General features: G+C 39.0%; 1 protein-coding gene and 1 pseudogene across 3 annotated transcripts in view; both read left to right on the forward strand.

Annotated features, from left to right (window-relative positions):
• Nucleotides 1–2,748: 2,748 nt before the first annotated feature.
• Nucleotides 2,749–23,382, forward strand: part of RFX7 (regulatory factor X7) — a 135,308-nt gene continuing 114,674 nt past the window's right edge. The window contains exons 1-2 of one of the 3 annotated variants that reach the window (XM_058737641.1): nucleotides 2,749–3,219; nucleotides 3,371–3,536. In XM_058737641.1, the coding sequence (XP_058593624.1) occupies nucleotides 3,376–3,536 (161 nt within the window). In that variant the 5' untranslated portion in view covers nucleotides 2,749–3,219; nucleotides 3,371–3,375. Of the gene's footprint in view, nucleotides 3,220–3,370; nucleotides 3,537–12,347; nucleotides 12,496–23,382 lie in introns of those variants that run through there. The other 2 variants (XM_058737640.1, XM_058737642.1) reach the window with 2 other exon arrangements.
• LOC131516519 (small ribosomal subunit protein uS2-like) lies at nucleotides 12,505–20,696 on the forward strand (annotated as a pseudogene).

The following is a 23,382-nucleotide window of genomic DNA, read 5'->3' on the forward strand; positions in this document are numbered from 1 at the left end:
AAGATTTTGGGTAACTTGGTCAGCTCTCTTTTAGGTTTCTAATGGCATGATTTTAGTTATAGCCCTCTCTGAAGACTGCAATAGAACACACTCTACTCCCAAATGTTAAAGGAGCAGTGGGAGACAGATCCTTTCCTTCCTGCAAAAATGTCTCATTCTAGCAGTTAGGTCTCTTCAGTCTGATACAATTTGCCACTCATTGCTGGTTGAACCTAAGAGTCCCAGATGTCTCCTCCAACCGCCTGTTGGTTCTTGAAGGCCCCAAAGGCTCTACAATGCCCTCTCAAGCTCAAGCACCGCCCTTCCATCCTCACCCCAGGGCAGCTCAGGGTTGCAGCTCTGCTGAGCCCTCTAGTGGCTGCTGGGGTGACATAGCTCTTTCATGGAACCGATAAAAAACTCTCAAAAGTTGCACTCGGGAAGCCAGCCTGTGTGACACCCACTGGCGTACTTAAAAAAAAAGTCTAGTTTCTCAGCTTCCTTTTCTTAAGGGCCTTTGGCAGGTCTCAGATACATTATCTTTCTTGAATGAAATCCCTCACTCCCTAGTATCTCTCCCTCCCAGGGTGTGGCAATGTGAAGCCATCATACTTTCTTAGCGAGGTAAAAAAATTAGAATCTGGAGGACTAGGCAACTTTCCCCAATGCTTTTCTTCCTTTCTTTCTCTCTTTCTTTCTTTCTTTCTTTCTTTCTTTCTTTCTTTCTTTCTTTCTTTCTTTCTTTCTCTCTGCTTTCTCCATCTTCCCTATGGACATGGAATTTATATATACACTCAAGATTTTTTAGTATTATCTCATGTTCAGCATGGGTTGCAGATTGTGCAATTAGACTTCCAGGATCAAACTCCTGGCTCCTTCATTTACTAATTGGATAATTTTAAGAATGTTATTTAATCCTTCCAAGCTTCTGTTTCATTTAATAGGATAATTTATAGGAGAATACCTATATTATATATAGTTTGGGAAGGAATAACTATGATAATGTATGGAAAGTGCTAGGTCTGGCAGGCTGAAAGTGCTCAGCAAACATTACCTAATTGTTATTCTTTTTCAAAGCTTCTATCTAAAGCTTCTATCTAGTGCACGCCATGTCTATCAGTTTGGTACAGAAAAATACTGTCTGTAGAGGACACAAAGGTGCATATGCAAAATGAATTCATAAACAACCTATATTTTCCTAAAGTGGCTAAGCTAATAGTGACCTTAGGTTATAGGAAAGGGGACCAATTTGTATGAAACAATCAGTGCAAAGAGTATCAAGCTGCAAAGGAAACCAAGCAGCCTGAAATCCTCATGGAGGAGCAGTGTTTTGTACACAGGTGTTCCTCCTACTCCACCACCCCTGACCATCTACAAGCATTCAGAGTGAATCTGGGAGCCAGGCCTGAGGGCACAGCGGTGCAAAAGCAAGAGAGTTCCAGGGCAAGGCAGGGCACAAAACACTCCAAAGCCAGGAAGCCCAAGCCAATCAGATTGCTCACCCAGGACTCTAAGTGGTGGCAGAGCCTCATGGCCCAAAGTCCAAGCACAGCAGGAAAGTGGCCAGAGAACCTGATAGGTAGAAACCTGATAGAAACTGTTAGAAAAGTTAAAGCTGAGAGCTCACAACACCCACAGGCCCAGAGAAAGGTCAGTGTGAGCTGAGCAGCTGTTCCATCTGGTGCCAGAGGCCTTGGCGGTTGTCTTCTACAGCCAGGCAGTTTAGGCCTGCCTGATGAGCCCCACCTAGAAAAGCCAATTCTTCTGCTCTTAAAGGGGACTTGCTTGTTTCTAGCAGGGTCTTATTCTTGGTAGACAAAACTGTCTCTTAAGTGTGAATGGGAAGAAGGGCACAGAGTGTGTGTCCAGGGGTTCAACTGGCTCCAAAGGAAGGAGCTTATGTCTGAAGCCTGAGCCTCCATGTTGCCAGAATTGTATGTGTTTCTTTCAGAGGCAGGCAGGGGCCTTGGCTGCCAGGGACCCTGACAAGCCGCGACTTGAGCTGTGCCTTAGAGCCTGGGTTGGCTTGAGAGTGGTATAGAGGAGGGAGGGAGGGCATTCCTGGAAAGGGGGTGGGGTGGGGAGGTGAGGGGAACAGCATGAGCAAAGGCACGAAGGAAGAATGAATCTGCTGCGCGTTGAGAATGGCATGGAGACTTCACTGATTGGAGCCGGGAGTTCTTGCAGGGGGATGGAGGCAGCTATGATTGGATAACTAAAGTGGGGCCAGATTTGGAGGGCTTTGAATGCCCGACTGAGAAGCACTCAACCCAGCTCCTGACTTGCGATTTCCGTTCAAGACTGAATTACCTAAAGGGTGGTTAATTCCAACGGGTGTTCTTCTTTGGGGGCTTTGGAAAAGTCAGCTTATCTTCTTACCTGCTTCAATTCTCTTCGCTTACCCAGGGAGAAGCAATAATCACTCGTCGAGGGCAGAGGGAATAATGTTGATTAATTTCACTTTTCTTGATTTGAAGATGCAAGGGGAAAAAAAAACAGAATACCATTTCCACGCCAAATATTATATTTGGTTTCTCCTCCTCCTCGTCCTCACGCAAGTTCTCTTTCTCTCGCCAGCACCTCCCCCACGTTTTCCTGCTCTCCTCCACCAGCTTGGCCAGTCCCCTCCTCTGCCCGGGCGGCGCGCGTTCCGGGCCGAGCTGGCCCGCGCCTGCCCTGCGCACCCGTGCGCCCCCCTCCCGGTCCCCTGCGCCCGCGCCTGTAACCCGCACACGCTGGTCCACGCCCCCCCCCCCCTCCCCCGGCGGAGCGGTAGGTGTTTAGCCGTCTGCGCCGGGCCGCAGTGCGGCTGCGCGCACTAGGCTGCCTCCTGGGCTGGCTGGGCAGCGGCGGCCGCTGTGGCGGCGGGGCCGGGAGCGAGCGGCGGCGGCGGCGGCGTGGGGAGTGGCGTGGAGCCGAGCCTGGGGCTGCAGCAGCGTGGGCCCCCGGAGTAGAAAGCCCCCGGGGCAAGAAAGGAAGGCCGGGCCGCGGAGTCCCTGAGCAATCGTTCTCGGATTTGGGGGAGCCTTGGCCCCCCCCCCACCCCCACCTCGTCTTCAGACGTCCCCTTCTCATCCCCCTCAGCCCCGGCCGCTGACGGGAGGAGGCGGCGGCGGCGGGGGGCTGAGGGGCGCCGCCATGCCTCTCCCGCGGTGAAGCGTCCCTGCCGTGAGGAGCCGCTCGGTCTCCCCGGTGATGTCCCCCAGGCGGCAGGCGAAAGCGACTCACTCGAGCCCTGGGGTAAAGGCCTAGCTTATTCAGCTTCCTTCCTCCTCCTCCTCCTCTTCCCCTCCCCCCTCCTCCTCCTCTCCCCCTTCGTCCTCCCCTCCCCGTCTCTTCCCTCACCCTTCCCCGAGCCCCCATCTTCCCTCCCTCCCTCCCACCCCTCCAGCAGCGATGGCAGAGGAACAACAACAGCCGCCACCACAGCAGCCTGATGCCCATCAGCAGCTTCCCCCCAGCGCCCCCAACTCGGGGGTGGCTCTGCCAGCCCTTGTGCCTGGGCTGCCAGGGACAGAGGCCAGCGCGCTGCAACACAAGATCAAGAACTCCATCTGGTAAGAGGATCCTCCATCGCCGGGGTAAAAAAGCCCAGGCACATTTCTGCTGCAAACGGGGTGGGGGGCGGCGGGCGGAGGAAGAGGCTGAAGCATTCATTGAATGTGGGTATCCAGAGTCGGGTGCATTTTTATAGGACCTCTGGAGGTGTGGGGACTTTGCATCACCTCTGGTCTCCATATCCCCCCCCCCCCCCCAAAATGCTTTTACCCCCTCAATTGTGAGTGTAGATAAACAAGTTATTTGTGGTGTTCATTTATGTGTAAGAGGAATATGGGACGAAATTAAGTCATGTTGCATGATCGTGGCATGAATTTAGGACTCAGGAATGTGAAATGTGTTTACTCCTTTTTGCAGTCATACAGAGAGGAAGAAGTGTATTGTGAATTTTCACCAAACAGACATTGTGCGTAAGAATATTAATATGCAGCACAAAACCTAATGTGTCTCTTCCTTTCGGTTGGTTTAGCTGCTATTTCTGGATGTTTTTGCCTTCTTTATTCTGAGATTAAATTTCCTTTCCAGGGAGTTTATTTGCATGATTGTGAAGAAAGGGCTTTTTTAGTATATGATATTTTAAGGTGGCAGTTTATACTATAAAGTGATTTTTTAATTTAAAAAGATGTTTTATTTTAAAATGTCTTGCCATTTCGTGCCTTTTTCTTTTTTTAAAAAAACCATAGGTGAGATATCCTTTGCCATTTCTCTGCTTGCTTGTATGAGAATTTACAATATTTCAGCATTAGGTTAAACTCTGACGGACTGGTGGCAATCTTTTAATAATTAAATACATTGAGTTAAGTCTATCCTCTGTTAGAGCCATTGTAAATATTCTTTGAACATGAACTTGCATTGTTTTTGTAGGATTCTTCATTAACTGACATTTTTAAAAAATGTAGTACTGTTTTAAAAGTGGAAAGCAATATTTGGACTTTGGTCTAAGAGATTGCTTTTAATAGACGTTTTAAAATAGAATGTGGTGTAAAACAAGCTCTGATTTTAAAAATGAAATACCACATGTCCATCATTGAATATGACTACTAAAATATTAAAACTCCTTCATTTTATTGCAATTTAAAAATAAATGCATCATAACACATTGTAGTACAATATTTATGCATTTTAAAAACAGTCACAATTTTTAAATACAAAATTAAGGTTTGTTATATGGTAATTTTTATTATTTCTTGGCATACATCCATGTTGTCATGATGCTGATATGAAGTAGGTCAGTGCAGGCTTTAATAGTTTCTTACTACACAGTAGTTGGCAGCTGAGTATCTTGCTTTCAGTTTTAATTTTAAAATGAAGTTTAAATATTTTAAGGTAGAATTTTTTGGCTTTGATGATAGTCATGTTTTGGCAGCTTGAATAGGTCAGAGAAGTAAGATTGTCGTGTGTGTGTGTGTGTGTGTGTGTGTGTGTGAGAGAGAGAGAGAGAGAGAGAGAGAGAGAGAGACAGAGACAGAGAGAGAAGCCTTTATTCCTTAAGGGATACCCTCACCCCCTTTTGAAAACTTTAAAGGGAGAGAAGGGAGAGATGGTTAATCTCCTGCCAGAAAGTAGTGGGTTTTAACTCCTATTAACTTAATGTAACTTAGTGTCTCTGAAATCATCATTGAATTGTATTTGCCCCTTGGTTTTTGTATTTAAGGTAAGGGGCATCCAAATTAAAGAACTAAAATCTTTTACAAAAGGCACATTTTAAAAGTTGAATTAGTAATGTATTTTAATTTATTATGAGAACAGTAGGGGAAAGGAAACTCCACTTTATATTTTTAAAATAGAAGTTATATAGCCAACTGACTGAATAATAATGATAGTACTCTTTTTGGTAAATCATGTGATTTAATTATCCTTTCATTGATAATTTGTATTTACACATTCATTACAACTTAACTGCACTGACTCTAATGTGAGAAAAACTTATCCTAGAGTGCACTTCATTTTTTTGCTACTTGCTCAGAAAAAATAATGGGCAACAAACACCTTCATCCCCAAGTATACAATTTCATATCTTTATTTTAAAATTGTAATGCCACACTTACTAGTGTTTAATTTTCAAGCGTAGAAATCCTATTTGCAAAAATGATTACGTTTAGAACTTTGGAACAAACAACAGTAGTGGGTCATAAACAGCATTAGTGGAGATAGTTAATATATAGTCTCATATCCCCTGACCCACAAGGCTGGATTTGTATTATTCATCAAGTGACTATCTAAAATAAAGACACTAAAAAAAGTGAAAGCCTTTTCACCACCATCTCCTCTAAGAACTAGTGTGCTAAATTAAAACAATTTTTAATAGATAAGATTGCAATTCTTTAAGTATCTCATTTCACATTTTTTGAGGGAACAATATCTTTTTATCAGTTACTTTATAACTTGATAATGCTCTGAGAGATCAGTTTTGTACTACTTTCTACATCAACCTTTGGTATCATTACTAATGAGAATTTAAAATTACATTAAGCCAAAATGTGGCATTTTAAAATTATCAAATGGGTTTTGCATTTAGGTTGATCACAGTTTCTAAATTATTGAACTTGCAGATCACAAACAAGTCCGTACTTGTCTTCCTATTCAACAAATATACATATAATATGTGAGGCAGGCCCTTAGTTGGACAATGAGTTATTTATTATTTCAGTTCATAATTATTCTGTTAAACTAAAATGCTGTTTGATGAAAGTATGTCCATTGTAATTTTAAGCATTAAATGAGACTTTGAAAAAAAAGGTTAAGTGTTCAAAGTTGAAATCATGGTACCTGATGAGATCAGAAATTATTTCATAGGAATTGGAAATAAAATTCTAAAAAAATCTTAATAAGGTAGTTCTAGAAAATGAAGATACTGCCAACTTGATAGTGTTGTAATATTTGTTGATATATTTAAGAGTATCATCCACTTAAGTCCCAAGTTTATAAGCTGGCACTTCTTGACCTTCCTCATTCCCACTCCATAGACAAAGGTCCAAATCACTTACTACTTTGAGAGGAGAGGTATTTACAGAGATGTGTATTAATACTGAATATGCTGTGAAAATGTTATTTTGTAAATAATAGGATTCTAATATAAACTTTGCATTAAAAAAATGAAACTAGTGGGGCGCCTGGGTGGCGCAGTCGGTTAAGCGTCCGACTTCAGCCAGGTCACGATCTCACAGTCCGTGAGTTCGAGCCCCGCGTCAGGCTCTGGGCTGATGGCTCAGAGCCTGGAGCCTGTTTCCGATTCTGTGTCTCCCTCTCTCTCTGTCCCTCCCCCGTTCGTGCTCTGTCTCTCTCTGTCCCAAAAAATAAAATAAACGTTGAAAAAAAAAAAATTAAAAAAAAACGAAACTAGTAACCTGTGTTTTTTTCCTAAATAAAAATCTGTTCTGGCAACCTAAAACAGCCACAGCTAACCTCACTGCAAACTGCTTGAAATTAACATTGCACCCCTGTTTGGATACCTAAAAAAAAACCAAAAAAAACCCAAAGCAAGTTTTTCATTCCTCTTGTCTCCCCAATATCTTTGTAGTTTAAAGAAGAAAAAAAGAGAATTTGTGTTTAGTTAAAAATACCGCCCCCCCCCACACACACTGCTTTAGTTTCCATTTTAAAACAGTTTTACTTGAAGCCCTGATAGAATAAAATTCTTGTGAAAAAAATAGGATAGAAAAAAATTACATTTGATATCTCTTCTGCCTGTTTGTGATTAGTTAGGAGAATAATCATACCTACATGGGTGTGAGTGATTAACATTTGCAATTTGGCTGTAACATAAACAGCAAACCTTTATCTAGAAATTTGAAAGAAATCCCGATGTTTTACTGTAGAGAATGTTCTAATACATTTACTCAAGAAACAAATTCAGGGATTTTGAAAGAATTAGTTATCAGTTGTTTATAAGCCTGTTTATAACCCTTTATTTATTTATTTGTAAGACCTTGCAAACCATTTGTTAAACAGTCCTTAAGATGTGTCATTGTCCTACCTACTCCTTGGAAACAGACAAATTAAATGACAGGAAAGATAGGATTCCTCTCATTAATTATCACACCTTGGAAGCAGTGTTGGTGCCAGAGTTTCTTGTCTTTATTCAGTCCGGTAAGTCATACAGACTTCGGAATCTCATGCATTTTAGACTTAAAATTATAATCAAAGTGAAATTATGTATGTGGACCTTTTGGATGTTTTCTAAATTCAATTTAAACCCAAATTAGACAGTTTTGTTTTACTTTTTTATATATTAGTTACAGAGAGCAAAGTATGATGATCCACAGGGTTTACATGGTAAAGCCATATTAGACCTGATTTCTGTCCCATGTACTAGAACTCAGCAGTTCCATTTTGTCCTTGGTTCTGGGTCAGGGCATTTATGAGCTCTGAGAATAGTTATTGTTCCTTCAACTGCAGTGGGAAACATTTACTATAAAGCTTATAACTTTAGAGTTTACTGTAACCTTAAGTCCTTGATCTTCATTTTGCTTTAAAATTAGAGACTGACTAGTACATTACCTGGCTTTCATATAGTTTTGAATAGTTGGTTGAACATGGGGCTTGTCCTGTATTGAGACTAGCTGTGATGGTTGCATCCCAACAGTTTGTGACTTCAGAAAGAAGGCAGTTCCTTGTTCTCTGTGATTTGAAACTGATAAAATTGTTTTCCCTATTGACCAGGAAGGCAAGTAAAGCAGTTTCAAGCCCCTGGCCTAATGTTTAGCTCTTAGGTAATGGATGTGTGTGTGTGTGTGTGTGTGTGTGTATAATTTACCAATTCGATCTCCCTACGGGGAGAAGCAAAACTGATTTGGTTTCTGTCTCACTATTAGTTGTGGTATTATTGGGGAAAATGAGCTTCACCGTGGTAGAAAAGACAGAAGTATTTTATGTTATGAATGATAATGCTTTGAGTAAAAACTTGTGTCAGATCACTTTTATATTAGAAAGACAATTGTTGCACACAAAAATTGTACAAATGAAAATAATTAAAATGAGCATTGTCATTTACTGAAATTTGAACACTGAGCAAGAACAGTGTGTAAGTACTCACCTGACTGAGTACCTGCTATATACAACATACTATGCTAGAGACTGGCATTTGAGGAATGTGCCTTCACTTGTAATGTTAACCTAAGCAAAAAAGTGCAATAAAATGTCTCTTTTATTTAGTTAGGGAACCAGGGAAAGAGGTGACAAGTGCCAAAGTGTTGATTGTGAGAAAAGTAGACCTTCATTTCCTTGTCTGTAAAATGAAAGGTTTATACTAGATGACCTTGCAAGTTCCTTTAGCTTAACTTTCTATGACTGTGTTACTAAATTAATATTGACAGGAATAATAAAACATACCATAAGCACAGTGAAAGACTAACAGAATTAACTAATCATAGGCAATCAACAGAACATTTTCAATGGACGAATTGTTAGGATTTGTCAGTGTTTCTTGGGTGTTAGCCCAGGACTATCTGAAGGTGTTATTCACTTTTTGTTACCTTATGCAAGAGTTCTGTTATGTGAGATTCTGTCTGCAAATATTTATTGAGCATGTATTACATTTAAAGTATTCTAAGAGCCGTTGTTGATTGTGCAGAAATATGTAAGTCTGTGCAGTAATCCCTGTTGTTGGGGAGTTTACTAATTGAGAGATTGCACTATGGGGACTATTTGTGTGCTCATTTTGTTTTGCTTATAATTATAAAGAAGTGCTCAGTACTTAAAAGCACCTCACATAGGAACTTTTTCCTGTAGTAATAGTGTAACATTTTAAGGCAGTAGTGGTTTGGTTCTGTAGATAAGAAAGGTGTGTTTTCAGAATTATTTAGTATAGGGTGGAGCTTCACTACTTCTCCTCTTCACCTAACATAGACTTTTTTATGTTTATTTATTTATTTTGAGAGAGAGACGGTGCAAGTGGGGCAGGGGCAGAGAGAGAGGGAGAGAGAGAATCCCAAGCAGGCTTCACGCTCTCAGTGCAGAGCCCGATACAGGTCTCGATCTTAAAAAGCTTAAGATCATGACCTGAGCCGAGATCAAGAATCAGAGGTTCAACCAACTGAGCCACCCAGGCACCCCTAGGGTAGACTTTTTAATGTGTTATTGTGACAGTGTTCTATATAAGTGTAAAGAACAAGACAGTAAGATGGTTACTCCATATCTCTGCCCAAACTAAACCAGTGCCTCTTTTTCCACCAGCCTGTGTGTATTTACTTGCTTTCTCTTCTGCTTTATTGAGGATTCTAAGACTTCAGGTTAAAGATGAGCAGCATCGACCAAAAGGAGGAAGGATCTTCCTGTCCTGGGCAAGTTAATAAATAAGGAACAATAAGCTCTGAGGCCTTAATGCACTGTGCGCTGGCTATGAGATTAATAAGAGAGTTAACACTTAACCTTAACCCATGTGAATAAAAACTTTAAAACATTTAATTTTTCTTTCTTGAGACATTTACTTTTTTCTGATAGTGGACTCTAATACCTCCTATTTATAAGAGGAAATAGAAGACAACGAGGTTTGGTTAATTATGCATAATACCATTTTCAGACATCTATTACAATAGCTTCTCTATATATTATGAAAAGTTGTGTGGGAGGTGAGGTTTTATATTCCTCATATCTTAAAACAAACTGAAAACATGAAGATATTCCTTGCTCTTTGAGTCTCTGGTTTCTGAATTCATAGAGCGAGAGGTCAGAGTGACAGATTCCAATCTGTTATGTCTTGGAATTTTGGAAGGCAAGAGTCCATATGGTGTGAAATACCATCTCTTCCAAATAGCTTTGTCTTAAAAAAAAAAAAAAATTTTTTTTTTTTTTTTTTTTTTTTTTTTTTTACCTGAACCCATTCATAGTCTGAGCTTGGATAGCAAGGGTTCAGATAGCAAAGGATACCTTTACACTGATTCCAACACAGGATTAACAAATTGATTTGAATTTACATGCTAAATCTGATTGATTACTGATACCTACCAAGAGCATGGGGATCAATGTGAACTATTGGTTATCTTGGAGGGGGAGGGTATGAGTCTCTAGGGCTGTGGTGTTGGAATTTATGAGGCCTCATTTTAAGATACAAACCAAGCATTGAGAGCACTTGGGTTTGTGTTTTTCTTTCTGCACTTGTATTCTTTTTATTTTTCTGTGGCTTTCCTACTTTGATCACCTTGTACTGTCAAGTAGCTACAAGATGAGAACAGGGGATTACTCTGTTAAGTGGTGACTGCAGTTTGCACTAACCCTTTTTCTTTGCTTTTATTATCGTGTTTCTCTTTGTATGCCTGTGCTGGTCTCTTTACCTGGTACTTTAAAAACCTTTCTTTTTTCTTCTGATACAAGGGTCTACTAACTTTAAGGTTCGATTCATGTCTATTGTTTCCATGAAATTTTTCTCAACTCTCGGGGAACAATGATCTCAGTTGTGTGAATTAACTTTTTTCAGTGATTTAGACTGGCTTTACCTGAGATGATCCCAATGTAGTGAATTTTTACTGAATTTAAATGAAACATTCTCATTTTCTAGTACATAAGGTTCATAGGAATTCAGAGACTGAATATATACCTAAAACAAAGCAGTCACTGCATAATAAATAATTTATGACAGTAAAATATTTTATTTATATGGGGTAGCCAAGTACTTACCATTGTTTTTGCAGTATATATGGAATTTTAAAAATTTAATTGGATAAGAGTGTCACTTCATTGACCTCTTGCTTGAAGTAAAGTTGGTGCTTCTGGGAATCTGGGAAATCTATTTGAACAAGATGCTTCAGTTAATTTAAGTGAATCACTTCACTAATTTGATTGCAGTTATTAGATCTATTAATTGCATATGTATGTAAGCAGTCTATGATCTAAAATGTTACTGTGATATTATTAAATACATGATTCCTTTTTCTGAAGCAGGAGATATTAACAACCAGTGTTTGGCCAAATTGTGTACATACAAGTTTTCAGAGAAGTGAGAAGGTCAAAAACTAGTCTTGAATTTACAGAATCAGGTGGTTAAGGAAAACTGAATACAGTATACCTTTATTTTAATGTATATTATATATAGTCAGGAGGATTAAAAAGTAACAAGACACTACTCCTCATTTAAAACATTCAACCCTTTGTGGTAGTTGCATGCGTCATTAATTGAATTTAACAAAAGTAAGATTTTGTTAAATGCAGCGATGGTGTGCTATAATCAATTAAATTAAAAAATAGAGAGTTAGATTCAGAGGGATTCAGTAAGATATAATACTCTTATTGGCAAAATTCAGGATGGTGACCATAACCATCTGATGGTGACCTTAAAAATCAAGGGATGGACTTTTGATCCAAATACAACTTAATATCCCACTAGCAGGAATTAGAGTCACAGTTGTTGATGGCAGTAAACCTTACCAGTAATGAGAATAATTAGGGGAAGATAGCTTAGGTCAAAATTTGCTTACCTGGGGAGTGGGGTTTCCACCAATCACAGTTCTCTCATCTAAATTTTAATGTGCAAAGGTAGACGAAAAAAATAAAGTAATAATAGAGAAGGAAAGGATGGGCGTGTTGAGAACTGGGGCAGAGGACCAGGAACTGCTCTGTTAGTACCCTGAGTTGACTCTCTTTGAATAATGGCCACTTCGTGAAGAGGATCAGAATACAACTATATGTGGGATCCTCTGTATACCTCACTTAGCTCGTATTTTGGATCCTGTGTCTTAGCATCTGTATCTGTGTACTTTTCCATTATCAGATGAAATTTGTTTTCCCCTTTGGATTCATCCCTTTTCATATATTTAGGGAATTTGTTCTAATACATACCCTTTCTGTCAGCATCATCAAACTGTTCTTTTCCACAGGCTGCTTTTCCTGTGACTTTATACATGCTTATGACTTCCTTAAAGCAGCAGCAAACAACCTTGGAGAAAAGTTTTTGCAGTAAAACAAAGAGTTGATCTTTCAGTGACCTAAAGAGCTCATTCATAGTCTAAGAAAAAAAGTCATTAGGTAAGTGAATGAAGAATGCAAATACTCATTTTATAAGAATAATAATATAAACAGTTAACAGTGCAAAAATCCTTACTCAATAATAAAAAATAAAGCAGAAAAATGCAGTTTTTTTTGACCACTAAGAAAAGATTTAAGAAACGTGGTAACCATTGCTAGCTAGTCTCATCCCTGGTTTTACTATTTTCCTTACTCCTTTCCCTCCCCTTCAGTCCCTCATTTATAATCCTGTTGTTTGATTTGTAAGCCCACTTATATATTTGGAGGAATAAGTGAACATACATTTTAAAACTGTTAACTGTTTTGCACTTAGATGGTGGAACAAATGTATGCTTCCCCCCCCCCACCTTTATATATTCTTGAAAATTTCTTGAATGAGCAAGTATAATTTTTGATTTAGAAAAATACCCAAACAAGTAAAATAATGCTTTTTGTCTACCCTGCTGCTCTTCCCTTTGGTTGCCATCTGTCCATCAGCTCACCACCCTCACTCCATTAGATCTTCTCTCTGCTCTTGTCCTTTTTGACTCTTGCAGTCTGGCTTCCTGTTCTTCTTGCCAACTCAGTGGCCTTTGTTTTCAGTCTTTATCTTTTATCGTGTCTTCAGCTCTAGTTTTTAATATGATTCCTTTGTAGTTTGGGAATTATCATTCATTCCTTTTTGAGAGCTGCCTTTGTGTCAGCTACTCTGCCAGGCATTGGGGATTCCATGGACAAAGATGCAAGATCTTTGTTTTCATGGACCTTACTTCTGACTAACATTTTAGTTTTCCTGCTTCTTTCCTCTAGATGCCCTTTAATGGTGAATATCCAGGCACTTATTTCTCAACCATCCATTTTTTTCTCTGTTCACTTGTTTGATAAAGTCACAAATAGATGGACTGATCAGACAACTCTAATCACATCTACTGATTCATTTGCTAGAGTACAGGTAGCTAGCTACCACTGTCTTTGTAAACTTGGCATTTTCACAGTAATCTTCTGTGCCATAGTGTTTGCTACCTCAGTTTGCTTTCATTTCTAACTATTTTACCTCTTTGGGTAGTAGATGCCACCTGTTCTTCATTCTGTCAGGCTAGTAATATTGGTTTCATATTTTTCTCTCTTATCGTTATGCCCAATATTTTAAGATTGCCAAGTTCACAGGGTCACTTAACATTTCTCCCTATCTTCTACTCCCTAGATTTCCACTGCCAGGGCCACAGTCCAGTGCTTTACCATCTCATTCCTGGGTTGTTACAATGGCACCATAGTTGCCTCTGCCTCTGGCCTTTCCCCTCTCTGAACTATGCTATATATTGCTGCCAAAATAAGTCTTCAAAAATATCCTTTTCCATGTAGTCTCCTTCTAATAACCTATAATAACTTTATGTTGCCCACCATATCATACCAAAAATTGCTGTCAGGTTCAAAGGCCTGTATAATCTGGCCCCATGCAGTCAGTCCAGCCTGATTTCTTTCTGTTCTTCGGCGTTGAACTTCTGTCCGGCTAGCACTTCAGTGTCTGCCTTATATTTTGTGGTCCTCCTTTTATTCCTGCTTTGTATCTTTTCTGGAATCTCTACTTCCCTGTATCCAAATCCTACTTAATCACATTTTAACCATTTTTAAAGTCATAGCTCAAATCATCATACTAGCTCAAATCATCATACAATAAAACATTCTTTAGCTACTGTAGTCCATGTTGACCTTTTCTTGACCTCACACTGCATATTGATGTTTGTACAATTAAGCATGTAATCACTTTAATTTTTGTCCTGTGATGTTTAATCAACAGCAAGTTCTTTGAAGCTAGGGGCAACACCTTTTTCATCTATTTCTCATTCAGCAGTAGGTACTAGTGAATACTATTTTTGTCTACTACATTCTTAGAGGCACTTGATTTTTTTCTACATATTAATGTTTCTGTATTTTACACATTTGATGTGGTAATTTTCTGCTCAAATAAGTTATTAAACTCAAGCTGCATTTTACAGAATTGAGGACTTACAGCAATAGATTTTTTTTTTTTTAATTTGCATTGGTGAAACTGAAGTAATCTTTTATTTAGTGTTTCAGTACTACTAATCAAATATTTTTCAGTATAAGCCTAAATTAAAAAATAATATACCTCCCAAGTAAGAGCCATTGTGTCCTTCATTTTAAAAATACTGAGCAGGGGCGACTAGGTGGCTCAGTTGGTTAAGTATCTGACTCTTGATTTTGGCTCAGGTCACGATCTCACGGTTTGTGGAATTACTCCGCTGACAGCACAGAGCCTGCTTGGGATCCTCTCCCCCTCTGCCCCTTTCCCACTCATTTTCCTGCTCTCTTTCTCTCTCTCAATAAATAAACTTTAAAAAAAATTTTAAAATACTGAGCAAATGACTACTACATAGTTTAGAAATCTTTTATGAGTATACAGTAGTATTTTAGTTAGGGTTTTGTGGGCTAATCAGCTACTTGTGTTCCAGCCTCGTTCCTAACAGGTGAAGTTGGAATTTTGAAGAACCCCTTAACATTAACCTGGAGATAACTTCTTCAAAGTTGGGTTCTAGTGGAGGATTTAACCCACTTACTTCTGGAGCCAAGACCCAAAGCTAGGGTAACTTGTTGAGTCATGGCCACAGCCTGAAGACGGCAAATGAACCCTATGAGTTAGGGCAAATAACTGAGGAAGATGGATTTATTGGGGAAGTAGCGAGGGAATAACTAAAATAGGAGAGCAATTCTGAGGGCCCAAAGTGTTTCACATTTATAAAACAGGTTACAGTCTATTGGACCTTTCTATTCATCTGACGTCAGAGACTTTTTGGTTTTTTTTTTAGTCTGATACTCTATTTCAGAGAGGTACAACAACTAGTTTATCTTTGAAAGACCCTTTCAGAGGCAACTGGCTCACTCAGTCATTAGGCTTCCCAACTTTGGCTTAGGTCATGATCTTGCAGTTCATGGGTTCGAGCCCCATGTTCGGCTCTGTGCTGACAACTCACAGCCTGGAGCCTGCTTTGGATTCTGTGTCTCCCTCTCTCTCTGCCCCTCCCCTGCTCACTCTCTGTCTCTCTCTCTCTCTCTCTCTCTCTCTCTCTCTCTCATAAATAAACATTTAAAAAATAAGGTACACTTTTAGCTTTAAAATTGTATTTATATGAGGCTACTTGGTTTGTTAGAGCAACCGTTCTTTATATTAGCATCATACTAGTATCACCTTGGAACATGTTAGAAATGTAAATTTTGGGGCTGCTCCCTCAGATTTACAGGAATAGAAACTCTGGGGGTGTAACCAGCAACTTTTGTTTTATTAGCCCTTCAGATGATTCTAATACAGAAGTTTGAGAATCACTTGCTTAGAGGATATATCTTCTAATAAACAGTAGTAAGCCAGAGTCCTCTGTGGCAAAATTTTAATCTTTCAAACTTTGAGTACCCCAAGTAGAGTTTATAACTCCTTTAATTTTTCATAGTATTTGAGTGTAATTGTTATAATATTATTTACACTGTGTTGCCAAAAAAGTCCACTAAACTGATTCTTTAATCTCAGCAATTGTATATTAAATGAATTGATGGATGACTCCATGAATAAACATTAAAAATAGATAGTGCATGGTCATCATTGCACTCTGCCTGGTCAACAATGAAAAGACAGACAGACATACAAAATACTAGAGGTCACATGTATAACCCAGGGCCAGCAAGCTCTTACTTTGAAGGGCCAGATGGTAAATATTTTTGGCTTTGTAGGACATAGGGTTTCTGTTGCAACTACTTTACTCTGCATTGTTATCAGGAAAGTAGCTACAGACAATACATATGCAAGTATATAAATGAATGAATGGCTAGATTTGTTCCATTGCTGGCAGGATTTGGCCCTTGGGCAGCAGTTTGTGGACCTCTGTATCCCAAACTGCAATAGTGGTTCTCAGTCTTCACTCTCTTTTATTGACAAACGATGGATGATAGTCACCTGCTTATTATTGTCTTATAATTCTCTCTTAGGTAAACCCAGGATTATGTGTAAAGCATATTAAAATGCAAATAAGTAAGAGTTATATTCCAGAGATAGTCCTACCTTAGCTCTTATGATAATAAAGTATATTGACTTAACATTTTTGGTATGACACATAAAGAGCTGGAAGTCCTCACTTCTGTCATCACAAGAAGAAAAAAAGCTGAACAAACAGAATCAGCAGCTCTTCTTAGATGCATCAGAGAATTGAGGCAAATTCAGGGCAAACTGCTGCTTGCAAAACTGGAGACTGGCAGATAGAGAATCAAAGCTGATGGGTGGCAGCAGCCCAGGAGTAGAAGCCCACAACTGAAGCCACTATAGGTAGGAACACTTTAAACTTAGCTGATGGATTAAATGCTAGAGCTCTGGGTGGCCTAGCTTGAGTGTTGAAAACAGAGGAGGCCCAGTGTTAGACTGGTATCCCCACACTTTCCAGGAGACCTACCAGGTTCTCCCTGTGAGGATCAGAGAAAAATCTTTTACTGCTTGCATAGTGAGGGAGGGCTTCAGTGGGTGGGGAGTTTATAGGAAGGGTCAGGGAAGGAGGAGGAGAAAAGTCGTCATTTTGAAATATACCCAGAGCTCTCTATTGTTTTTAACAGGCCTGTTTCAAGGGAAAATATTTTACTAGAGCCTAACTAACAGGGTCTTTACCAAAGCTTTCTTGACCCCGGGAAAGGGAAGTATCCAACATAGGCTAACTAAAATACTGAGACCTAATTATAGGACAATAGAATGCCTCTCTCCAGCTTTACCACCATGTTAGTAGGGCTCCTGTATAATAACAGGATTGCATCTAAAACAAGAGTAAGCCTCACACCTTTTTTATAGAGTCTTTAGGGATTCCCAAAGAGAACATGGGAGACAAAAGCAAGGACATTAGAAAAAATTTTAGCTTTAGACACCACACCTACAGCAAACAGTTAAACAGCCCAAATCCTAGTAGATAAATACAAAACTTTACTCTAAAGCCCTGTTGACTAGAGTTGCTTTTACCCAACAGTGTATCTGGCTTTCAAGAAAAGATTACAAGGCATGCTCAAAGGCAAAAATAAACACAAACATAAAAACAAAAAAGAAACAAAAACAAACAAAAACAACCCACAATCTGAAGGGGTAAACCAGTTTCAGATATGACACAGATTTGGGGATTATTATCCTATGGATTTAAAATTATGATTAATATGCTAAGTGCTCTAATGGAAAAAGTAGACATCATGCAAGAATGGATAAGTAATGTGAGCACAAAGATGGAAACTCTAAGAAATAATCCAAAGGAAATGCCAGAAATCAAAAACACTGTAACAAATGAAGAATGCCTTCATTGGGCCTATACAGTAGACTGGCCATAACTGAGGAAAGAATCAGTGAACATGAAGATACATCGATAGAAACTCCCACAACTAAAATGCACCGAGAAAAGAAGTGAAAAAGATGGAACAGAGTATCCAAGAACTGTGGGACAATTATAAAAGGTGTATCATAAGCACAATTGGGATATCAGAAGGAGAAGAGAGAAAGAAACCAGAAGTGTTTGAAGTATAATGGGTGAGAATTTTCCAAAAATTAAAGACCCTAAACTACAGATCCAGGAAGCTCAGAGATACCAAGCAGAATAAACAACAAAAATCTATGCCTAGGTACATTGCATTCAGTCTGCAGAAAATTAAAGACAAAGATAAAATCTTGAAAGAAGCCAGAGAGAAATAACCACCTTACTTATAGAGGAACAAGGATAAGAATTTTATCAGACTTCTCTTCAGAAATCAAGCAAGCAAGGAGAGAGTAAAGTATTTAGAGTTAAAAGAAGAAAACCACCAACTTTGTATCTGGTGAATTCTGTGTCTGTATCCTTCAGAAGTAAAGGAGAAATAAGATCTTTTTCAGACAAACCAAAATTGAGGGAATATGTAACTAGTAGACCTGCTTTGCAAGAGATGTTACAAGTTCTTCAAAGGAAGAGAAAATGATATAGGTCAAAGATTTAGATCTACATAAAGGAGTGAAAAGGAATAAATGAAGATAGAAGCTTTCATTTTTCTTACATTTAATCGATCTAACAGATAATAGTTTGTTCAAAATAATGTATTTGGTGATTATACCTTATGAATAAATGAATGACAACAATGTCATAAGGAACAGGAGAGAGGAATTGGGAATAGTTTTAGAAAGTACTTGTAGTAACTAAAGTGGTATAGTGTTTTCAAAGTGTACTTGGATTAGTCATAAAAGTATATTGCAAACCACTAAAAAGATTTTGAAAGGAAGTGTAATTGATATGCCAAAAGAGTAAAGAAAATAGAATCATATAAGGTGTTCACATAAAACCAGAGAAGTCAGAAATAGAGAAGACAAAAAAATAAAAAACAAAGAAAAAGAGCAATGAATAGTAAATCATTAAAATATGGTACATATTAATCCAACTGTATCAATAATCACTTTAACTGTGCATGTTCAAAATACACCAATTAAAAGAGACTGTTACAGTAGATTAAAAAACCAAAACAACTGCCTTTCTGTGCTGCCCAGAGAGGGGTCCAACCAGTGTTCTGGGTTCCCCTCATAACTTTAAAAAAAGCTTCCATGATGTCCAGAGCCCTTGATAGTCTGCAAATGAAGGAGGAAGATGCCCTGAAATTCCTTGTAGCAGGAACCCACTTAAGTGGCCCCAACCTTGACTTCCAAATTGAACTTCCAAATTCCAACCTTGACTTACAAATTGAAATTCCTTGTAGCAGGTACCCACTTAAGTGGCACCAACCTTGACTTTCCAAAAGGAAGAATGATGACATCTATATCATAAATCTGAAGAGAACTTGGGAGAAGCTTCTGTAGGCACTCCTGCCATTGTTGCCTTTGAAAACCCCACTGATGTCAGTGCTCTGTCATCCAGGAATACTGGCCAGTTAGCTATGCTGAAGTTTGCTGCCACCCCTGGAGCCAATTCTATTGCTGGCCACTTCATTCCTGGAACCTTCACTAGCCAGATCCAGGCATCCTTCTGCAACCAAGACTTCTGGTGGTTACTGATTCCAGGGTTGACCACCAGCCTCTGAGTGAAACGTCTTATGTTAACCTGCCTACCATTGCTCTGTGTGACACAGACTCTCCTCTTTGCTACATGGATATTGCCATCCCTTGCAACAAGAAGGGAACCCACTCACTGTGTCTGGGGTGGTGGACGCTGGCCCCAGAATTTCTGTGCATGCATGGCACCATTTCCCGTAAATACGGGAAATGGGAGGTCATGGGAGATCATGGGAGGTCATGACTGATTTCTTCATCTACAGAGATCCTGAAGAGATTGAAAAGGAAGAGCAGGCCACTGCTGAAAATGTTATGACAAAGGAGGAATTTCAGGGTGAATGGACTGCTCCAGCTCCTGAGTTGACTGCTACTCAACCTGAAGTCGCAGACTGGTCTAAAGGTGTGCAGATGCCCTCTGTGCTCCGTTAGCAGTTCCCTACTGAAGACTGGAACACTTGCCCACCACGGAAGACAGGGCTGCAGCTTCCACTGCTCAGGCCACTGAATGTGTATGAACAACTACTGAGTGGTCTTAAGCTGCTCTTCCACAAAGAAATAAGGTTGATGGAAAATAAAAGGTTTCTAAAAGCTGGGGGAAAAAAAATCAAGACAACCTTATGTTGTTTACAAGTATACTTTTCACTGACTTTGGTACTTTATTATTTAGTAACCAATTACTTGTAACATGCTTCACCAATATGTTGTAACACTAAATTTGAGAACCTAAAAGTTACGTGTAAATGATAAGGTACTTAAATTATAAAGATCTAAAGGGAAAATGGCCATGTTTTTGCTTAACGTTTTTATTTTAATTCTAGCTCGTTAACATACTGTATAACAGTTTCAGATGTAAAATACGTGGTTGAACAATTCCATACATCACCCAGTTCTCATCACAAGTGTGCTCCTTACTCCCCATCACCTGTTTAACCCATCCCCTCATCCACCTCCCCCCTGGTAACCATCATTTTGTTCTCAAGAGTCCGTTTCTTGGTTTGTCTCTCTTTCTCTTTTTTAACCTTTGTTCATTTGTTTCTTAAATTCCATATATGAATGAAATCATAGGACATTTGTCTTTCTCTGACTTATTTCACTAATAAGTGTTATACTCTCTAGCTCTATCCATGTCATTGCAAATGGCAAGATTTCATTCTTTTTTATGGCTGAATAATATTCCATTGTATATATACACCACATCTTCTTTTTTTTTTTTTTTTTTTTTTATTTTTTTTTATTTTTTAATATATGAAATTTACTGTCAAATTGGTTTCCATACAACACCCAGTGCTCATCCCAAAAGGTGCCCTCCTCAATACCCATCACCCACCCTGCCCTCCCTCCCACCCCCCATCAACCCTCAGTTTGTTCTCAGTTTTTAACAGTCTCTTATGCTTTGGCTCTCTCCCACTCTAACCTCTTTTTTTTTTTTTTCCCTTCCCCTCCCCCATGGGTTTCTGTTACGTTTCTCAGGATCCACATAAGAGTGAAACCATATGGTATCTGTCTTTCTCTGTATGGCTTATTTCACTTAGCATCACACTCTCCAGTTCCATCCATGCTGCTACAAAACGCCATATTTCATTTTTTCTCATTGCCACGTAGTATTCCATTGTGTATATAAACCACAATTTCTTTATCCATTCATCAGTTGATGGACATTTAGGCTCTTTCCATAATTTGGCTATTGTTGAGAGTGCTGCTATAAACATTGGGGTACAAGTGCCCCTATGCATCAGTACTCCTGTATCCCTTGGATAAATTCCTAGCAGTGCTATTGCTGGGTCATAGGGTATGTCTATTTTTAATTTTCTGAGGAACCTCCACACTGCTTTCCAGAGCGGCTGCACCAATTTGCATTCCCACCAACAGTGCAAGAGGGTTCCCGTCTCTCCACATCCTCTCCAGCATCTATAGTCTCCTGATGTGTTCATTTTGGCCACTCTGACTGGCGTGAGGTGGTATCTGAGTGTGGTTTTGATTTGTATTTCCCTGATGAGGAGCGACGTTGAACATCTTTTCATGTGCCTGTTGGCCATCCGGATGTCTTCTTTAGAGAAGTGTCTATTCATGTTTTCTGCCCATTTCTTCACTGGGTTATTTGTTTTTCGGGTGTGGAGTTTGATGAGCTCTTTATAGATTTTGGATACTAGCCCTTTGTCCGATGTGTCATTTGCAAATATCTTTTCCCATTCCGTTGGTTGCCTTTTAGTTTTGTTGGTTGTTTCCTTTGCTGTGCAGAAGCTTTTTATCTTCATAAGGTCCCAGTAATTCACTTTTGCTTTTAATTCCCTTGCCTTTGGGGATGTGCCGAGTAAGAGATTGCTACGGCTGAGGTCAGAGAGGTCTTTTCCTGCTTTCTCCTCTAAGGTTTTGATGGTTTCCTGTCTCACATTCAGGTCCTTTATCCATTTTGAGTTTATTTTTGTGAATGGTGTGAGAAAGTGGTCTAGTTTCAACCTTCTGCATGTTGCTGTCCAGTTCTCCCAGCACCATTTGTTAAAGAGACTGTCTTTTTTCCATTGGATGTTCTTTCCTGCTTTGTCAAAAATGAGTTGGCCATACGTTTGTACACCACATCTTCTTTACCTATTCATTAGTCGATGGACTCTTGGGCTGCTTCCATATCATGGCTATTGTAGATAATGCTGCTGTAAACATAGGGATGCATGCATCTCTTTGATTTAGTGTTTTTATATTCTTTGGATAAATAGTGTGATTGGTGGAGTGTAGGGTAGTTTTATTTTTAGCTTTTTGAGGAACCTCCATAACTGTTTTCCACAGTGGCTGCACCAGTTTGCATTCCCACCAACAATGCCTAAGGGTTCCATTTTCTCCACATCTTCTAAAATGGCCATTTTGTGTCCAGTTTTGTGTATAAAGTATTTAATTTCCTGTTTAGAATTAATTTTATGAGTAATTTAGTGAACATTTTTTATGTACATTCTGATTTTTTAAATGTTTGTTTATTTTTTGAGAGACACAGTGTGAGCAGAGAGAGAGTAGAGAGAGAGAGGGAGATGCAGAATCCAAAGCATGCTCATGAACTGTGAGATCATGACCTGAGATGAAGTCGGATGCTTAACTGACTGAGCCACCCACGTGCCCCTAAACTGTTGTAATGAGATAATTTACATACCACTAAATTTACCTGCATTAGCATACAATTCAGTGGTTTTTAGTGTACTTTCAAAGTTGTGCAGTAACTGCAATGATTTAATTTTAGGATGTTTTGATGTTTTTTAAAGCAGTTGAAAAGTGAACTATATTGATTGAATTGATTAGAAATGGAAAGGTATTTATCTAATCACTTCTGAAGGTTTGAAGGCAGTAGGAGCATTCAAGATAGTATTTTTGTTTTACATGTTGATGGACTTAACAGTAGAACATTGATTTGTAGAAACTCAAAAATGAAGTTGTAATTGCTCTGTGCTTTTTCTTTATGGTCTTTCCTTGTCTTTATCCTTTGTGGACCAATCTTTATATTACTTTAGACATGCTAAAGAGCTTTCTTCTGTATAGAGGCTTACTGCTAAAAAAAAAAAATGGTCTCAGTATTCCCTTAAGCTTCATCATAGCTGGTCAAATACTTGCGTCTTCCTATGGCACACATTATTTTCTGACATTTCAACTTTTTATATTTGTAATTATAGAGCATAACATGTGAGCTGTTACTTTTTTCTGTAATGTATTTCGAACCAGTGAGATACTACTTTACTAAATTAATTTTCTTTAAGATGGTTAGAAATTTCTCTGTCTAGCATAAAAACTTTCATTTAAAGAAAAACATATTTAAAAGTTATAAAGCAAGAAATAATGAGAATCACAAAGAGGAAGCTCACTTTAGTGATGTGTCATAATGCATTCTGAAATTA

Source organism: Neofelis nebulosa, chromosome 7 (assembly GCF_028018385.1).
Source record: "Neofelis nebulosa isolate mNeoNeb1 chromosome 7, mNeoNeb1.pri, whole genome shotgun sequence".
NCBI classification, from domain to species: domain Eukaryota; kingdom Metazoa; phylum Chordata; class Mammalia; order Carnivora; family Felidae; genus Neofelis; species Neofelis nebulosa.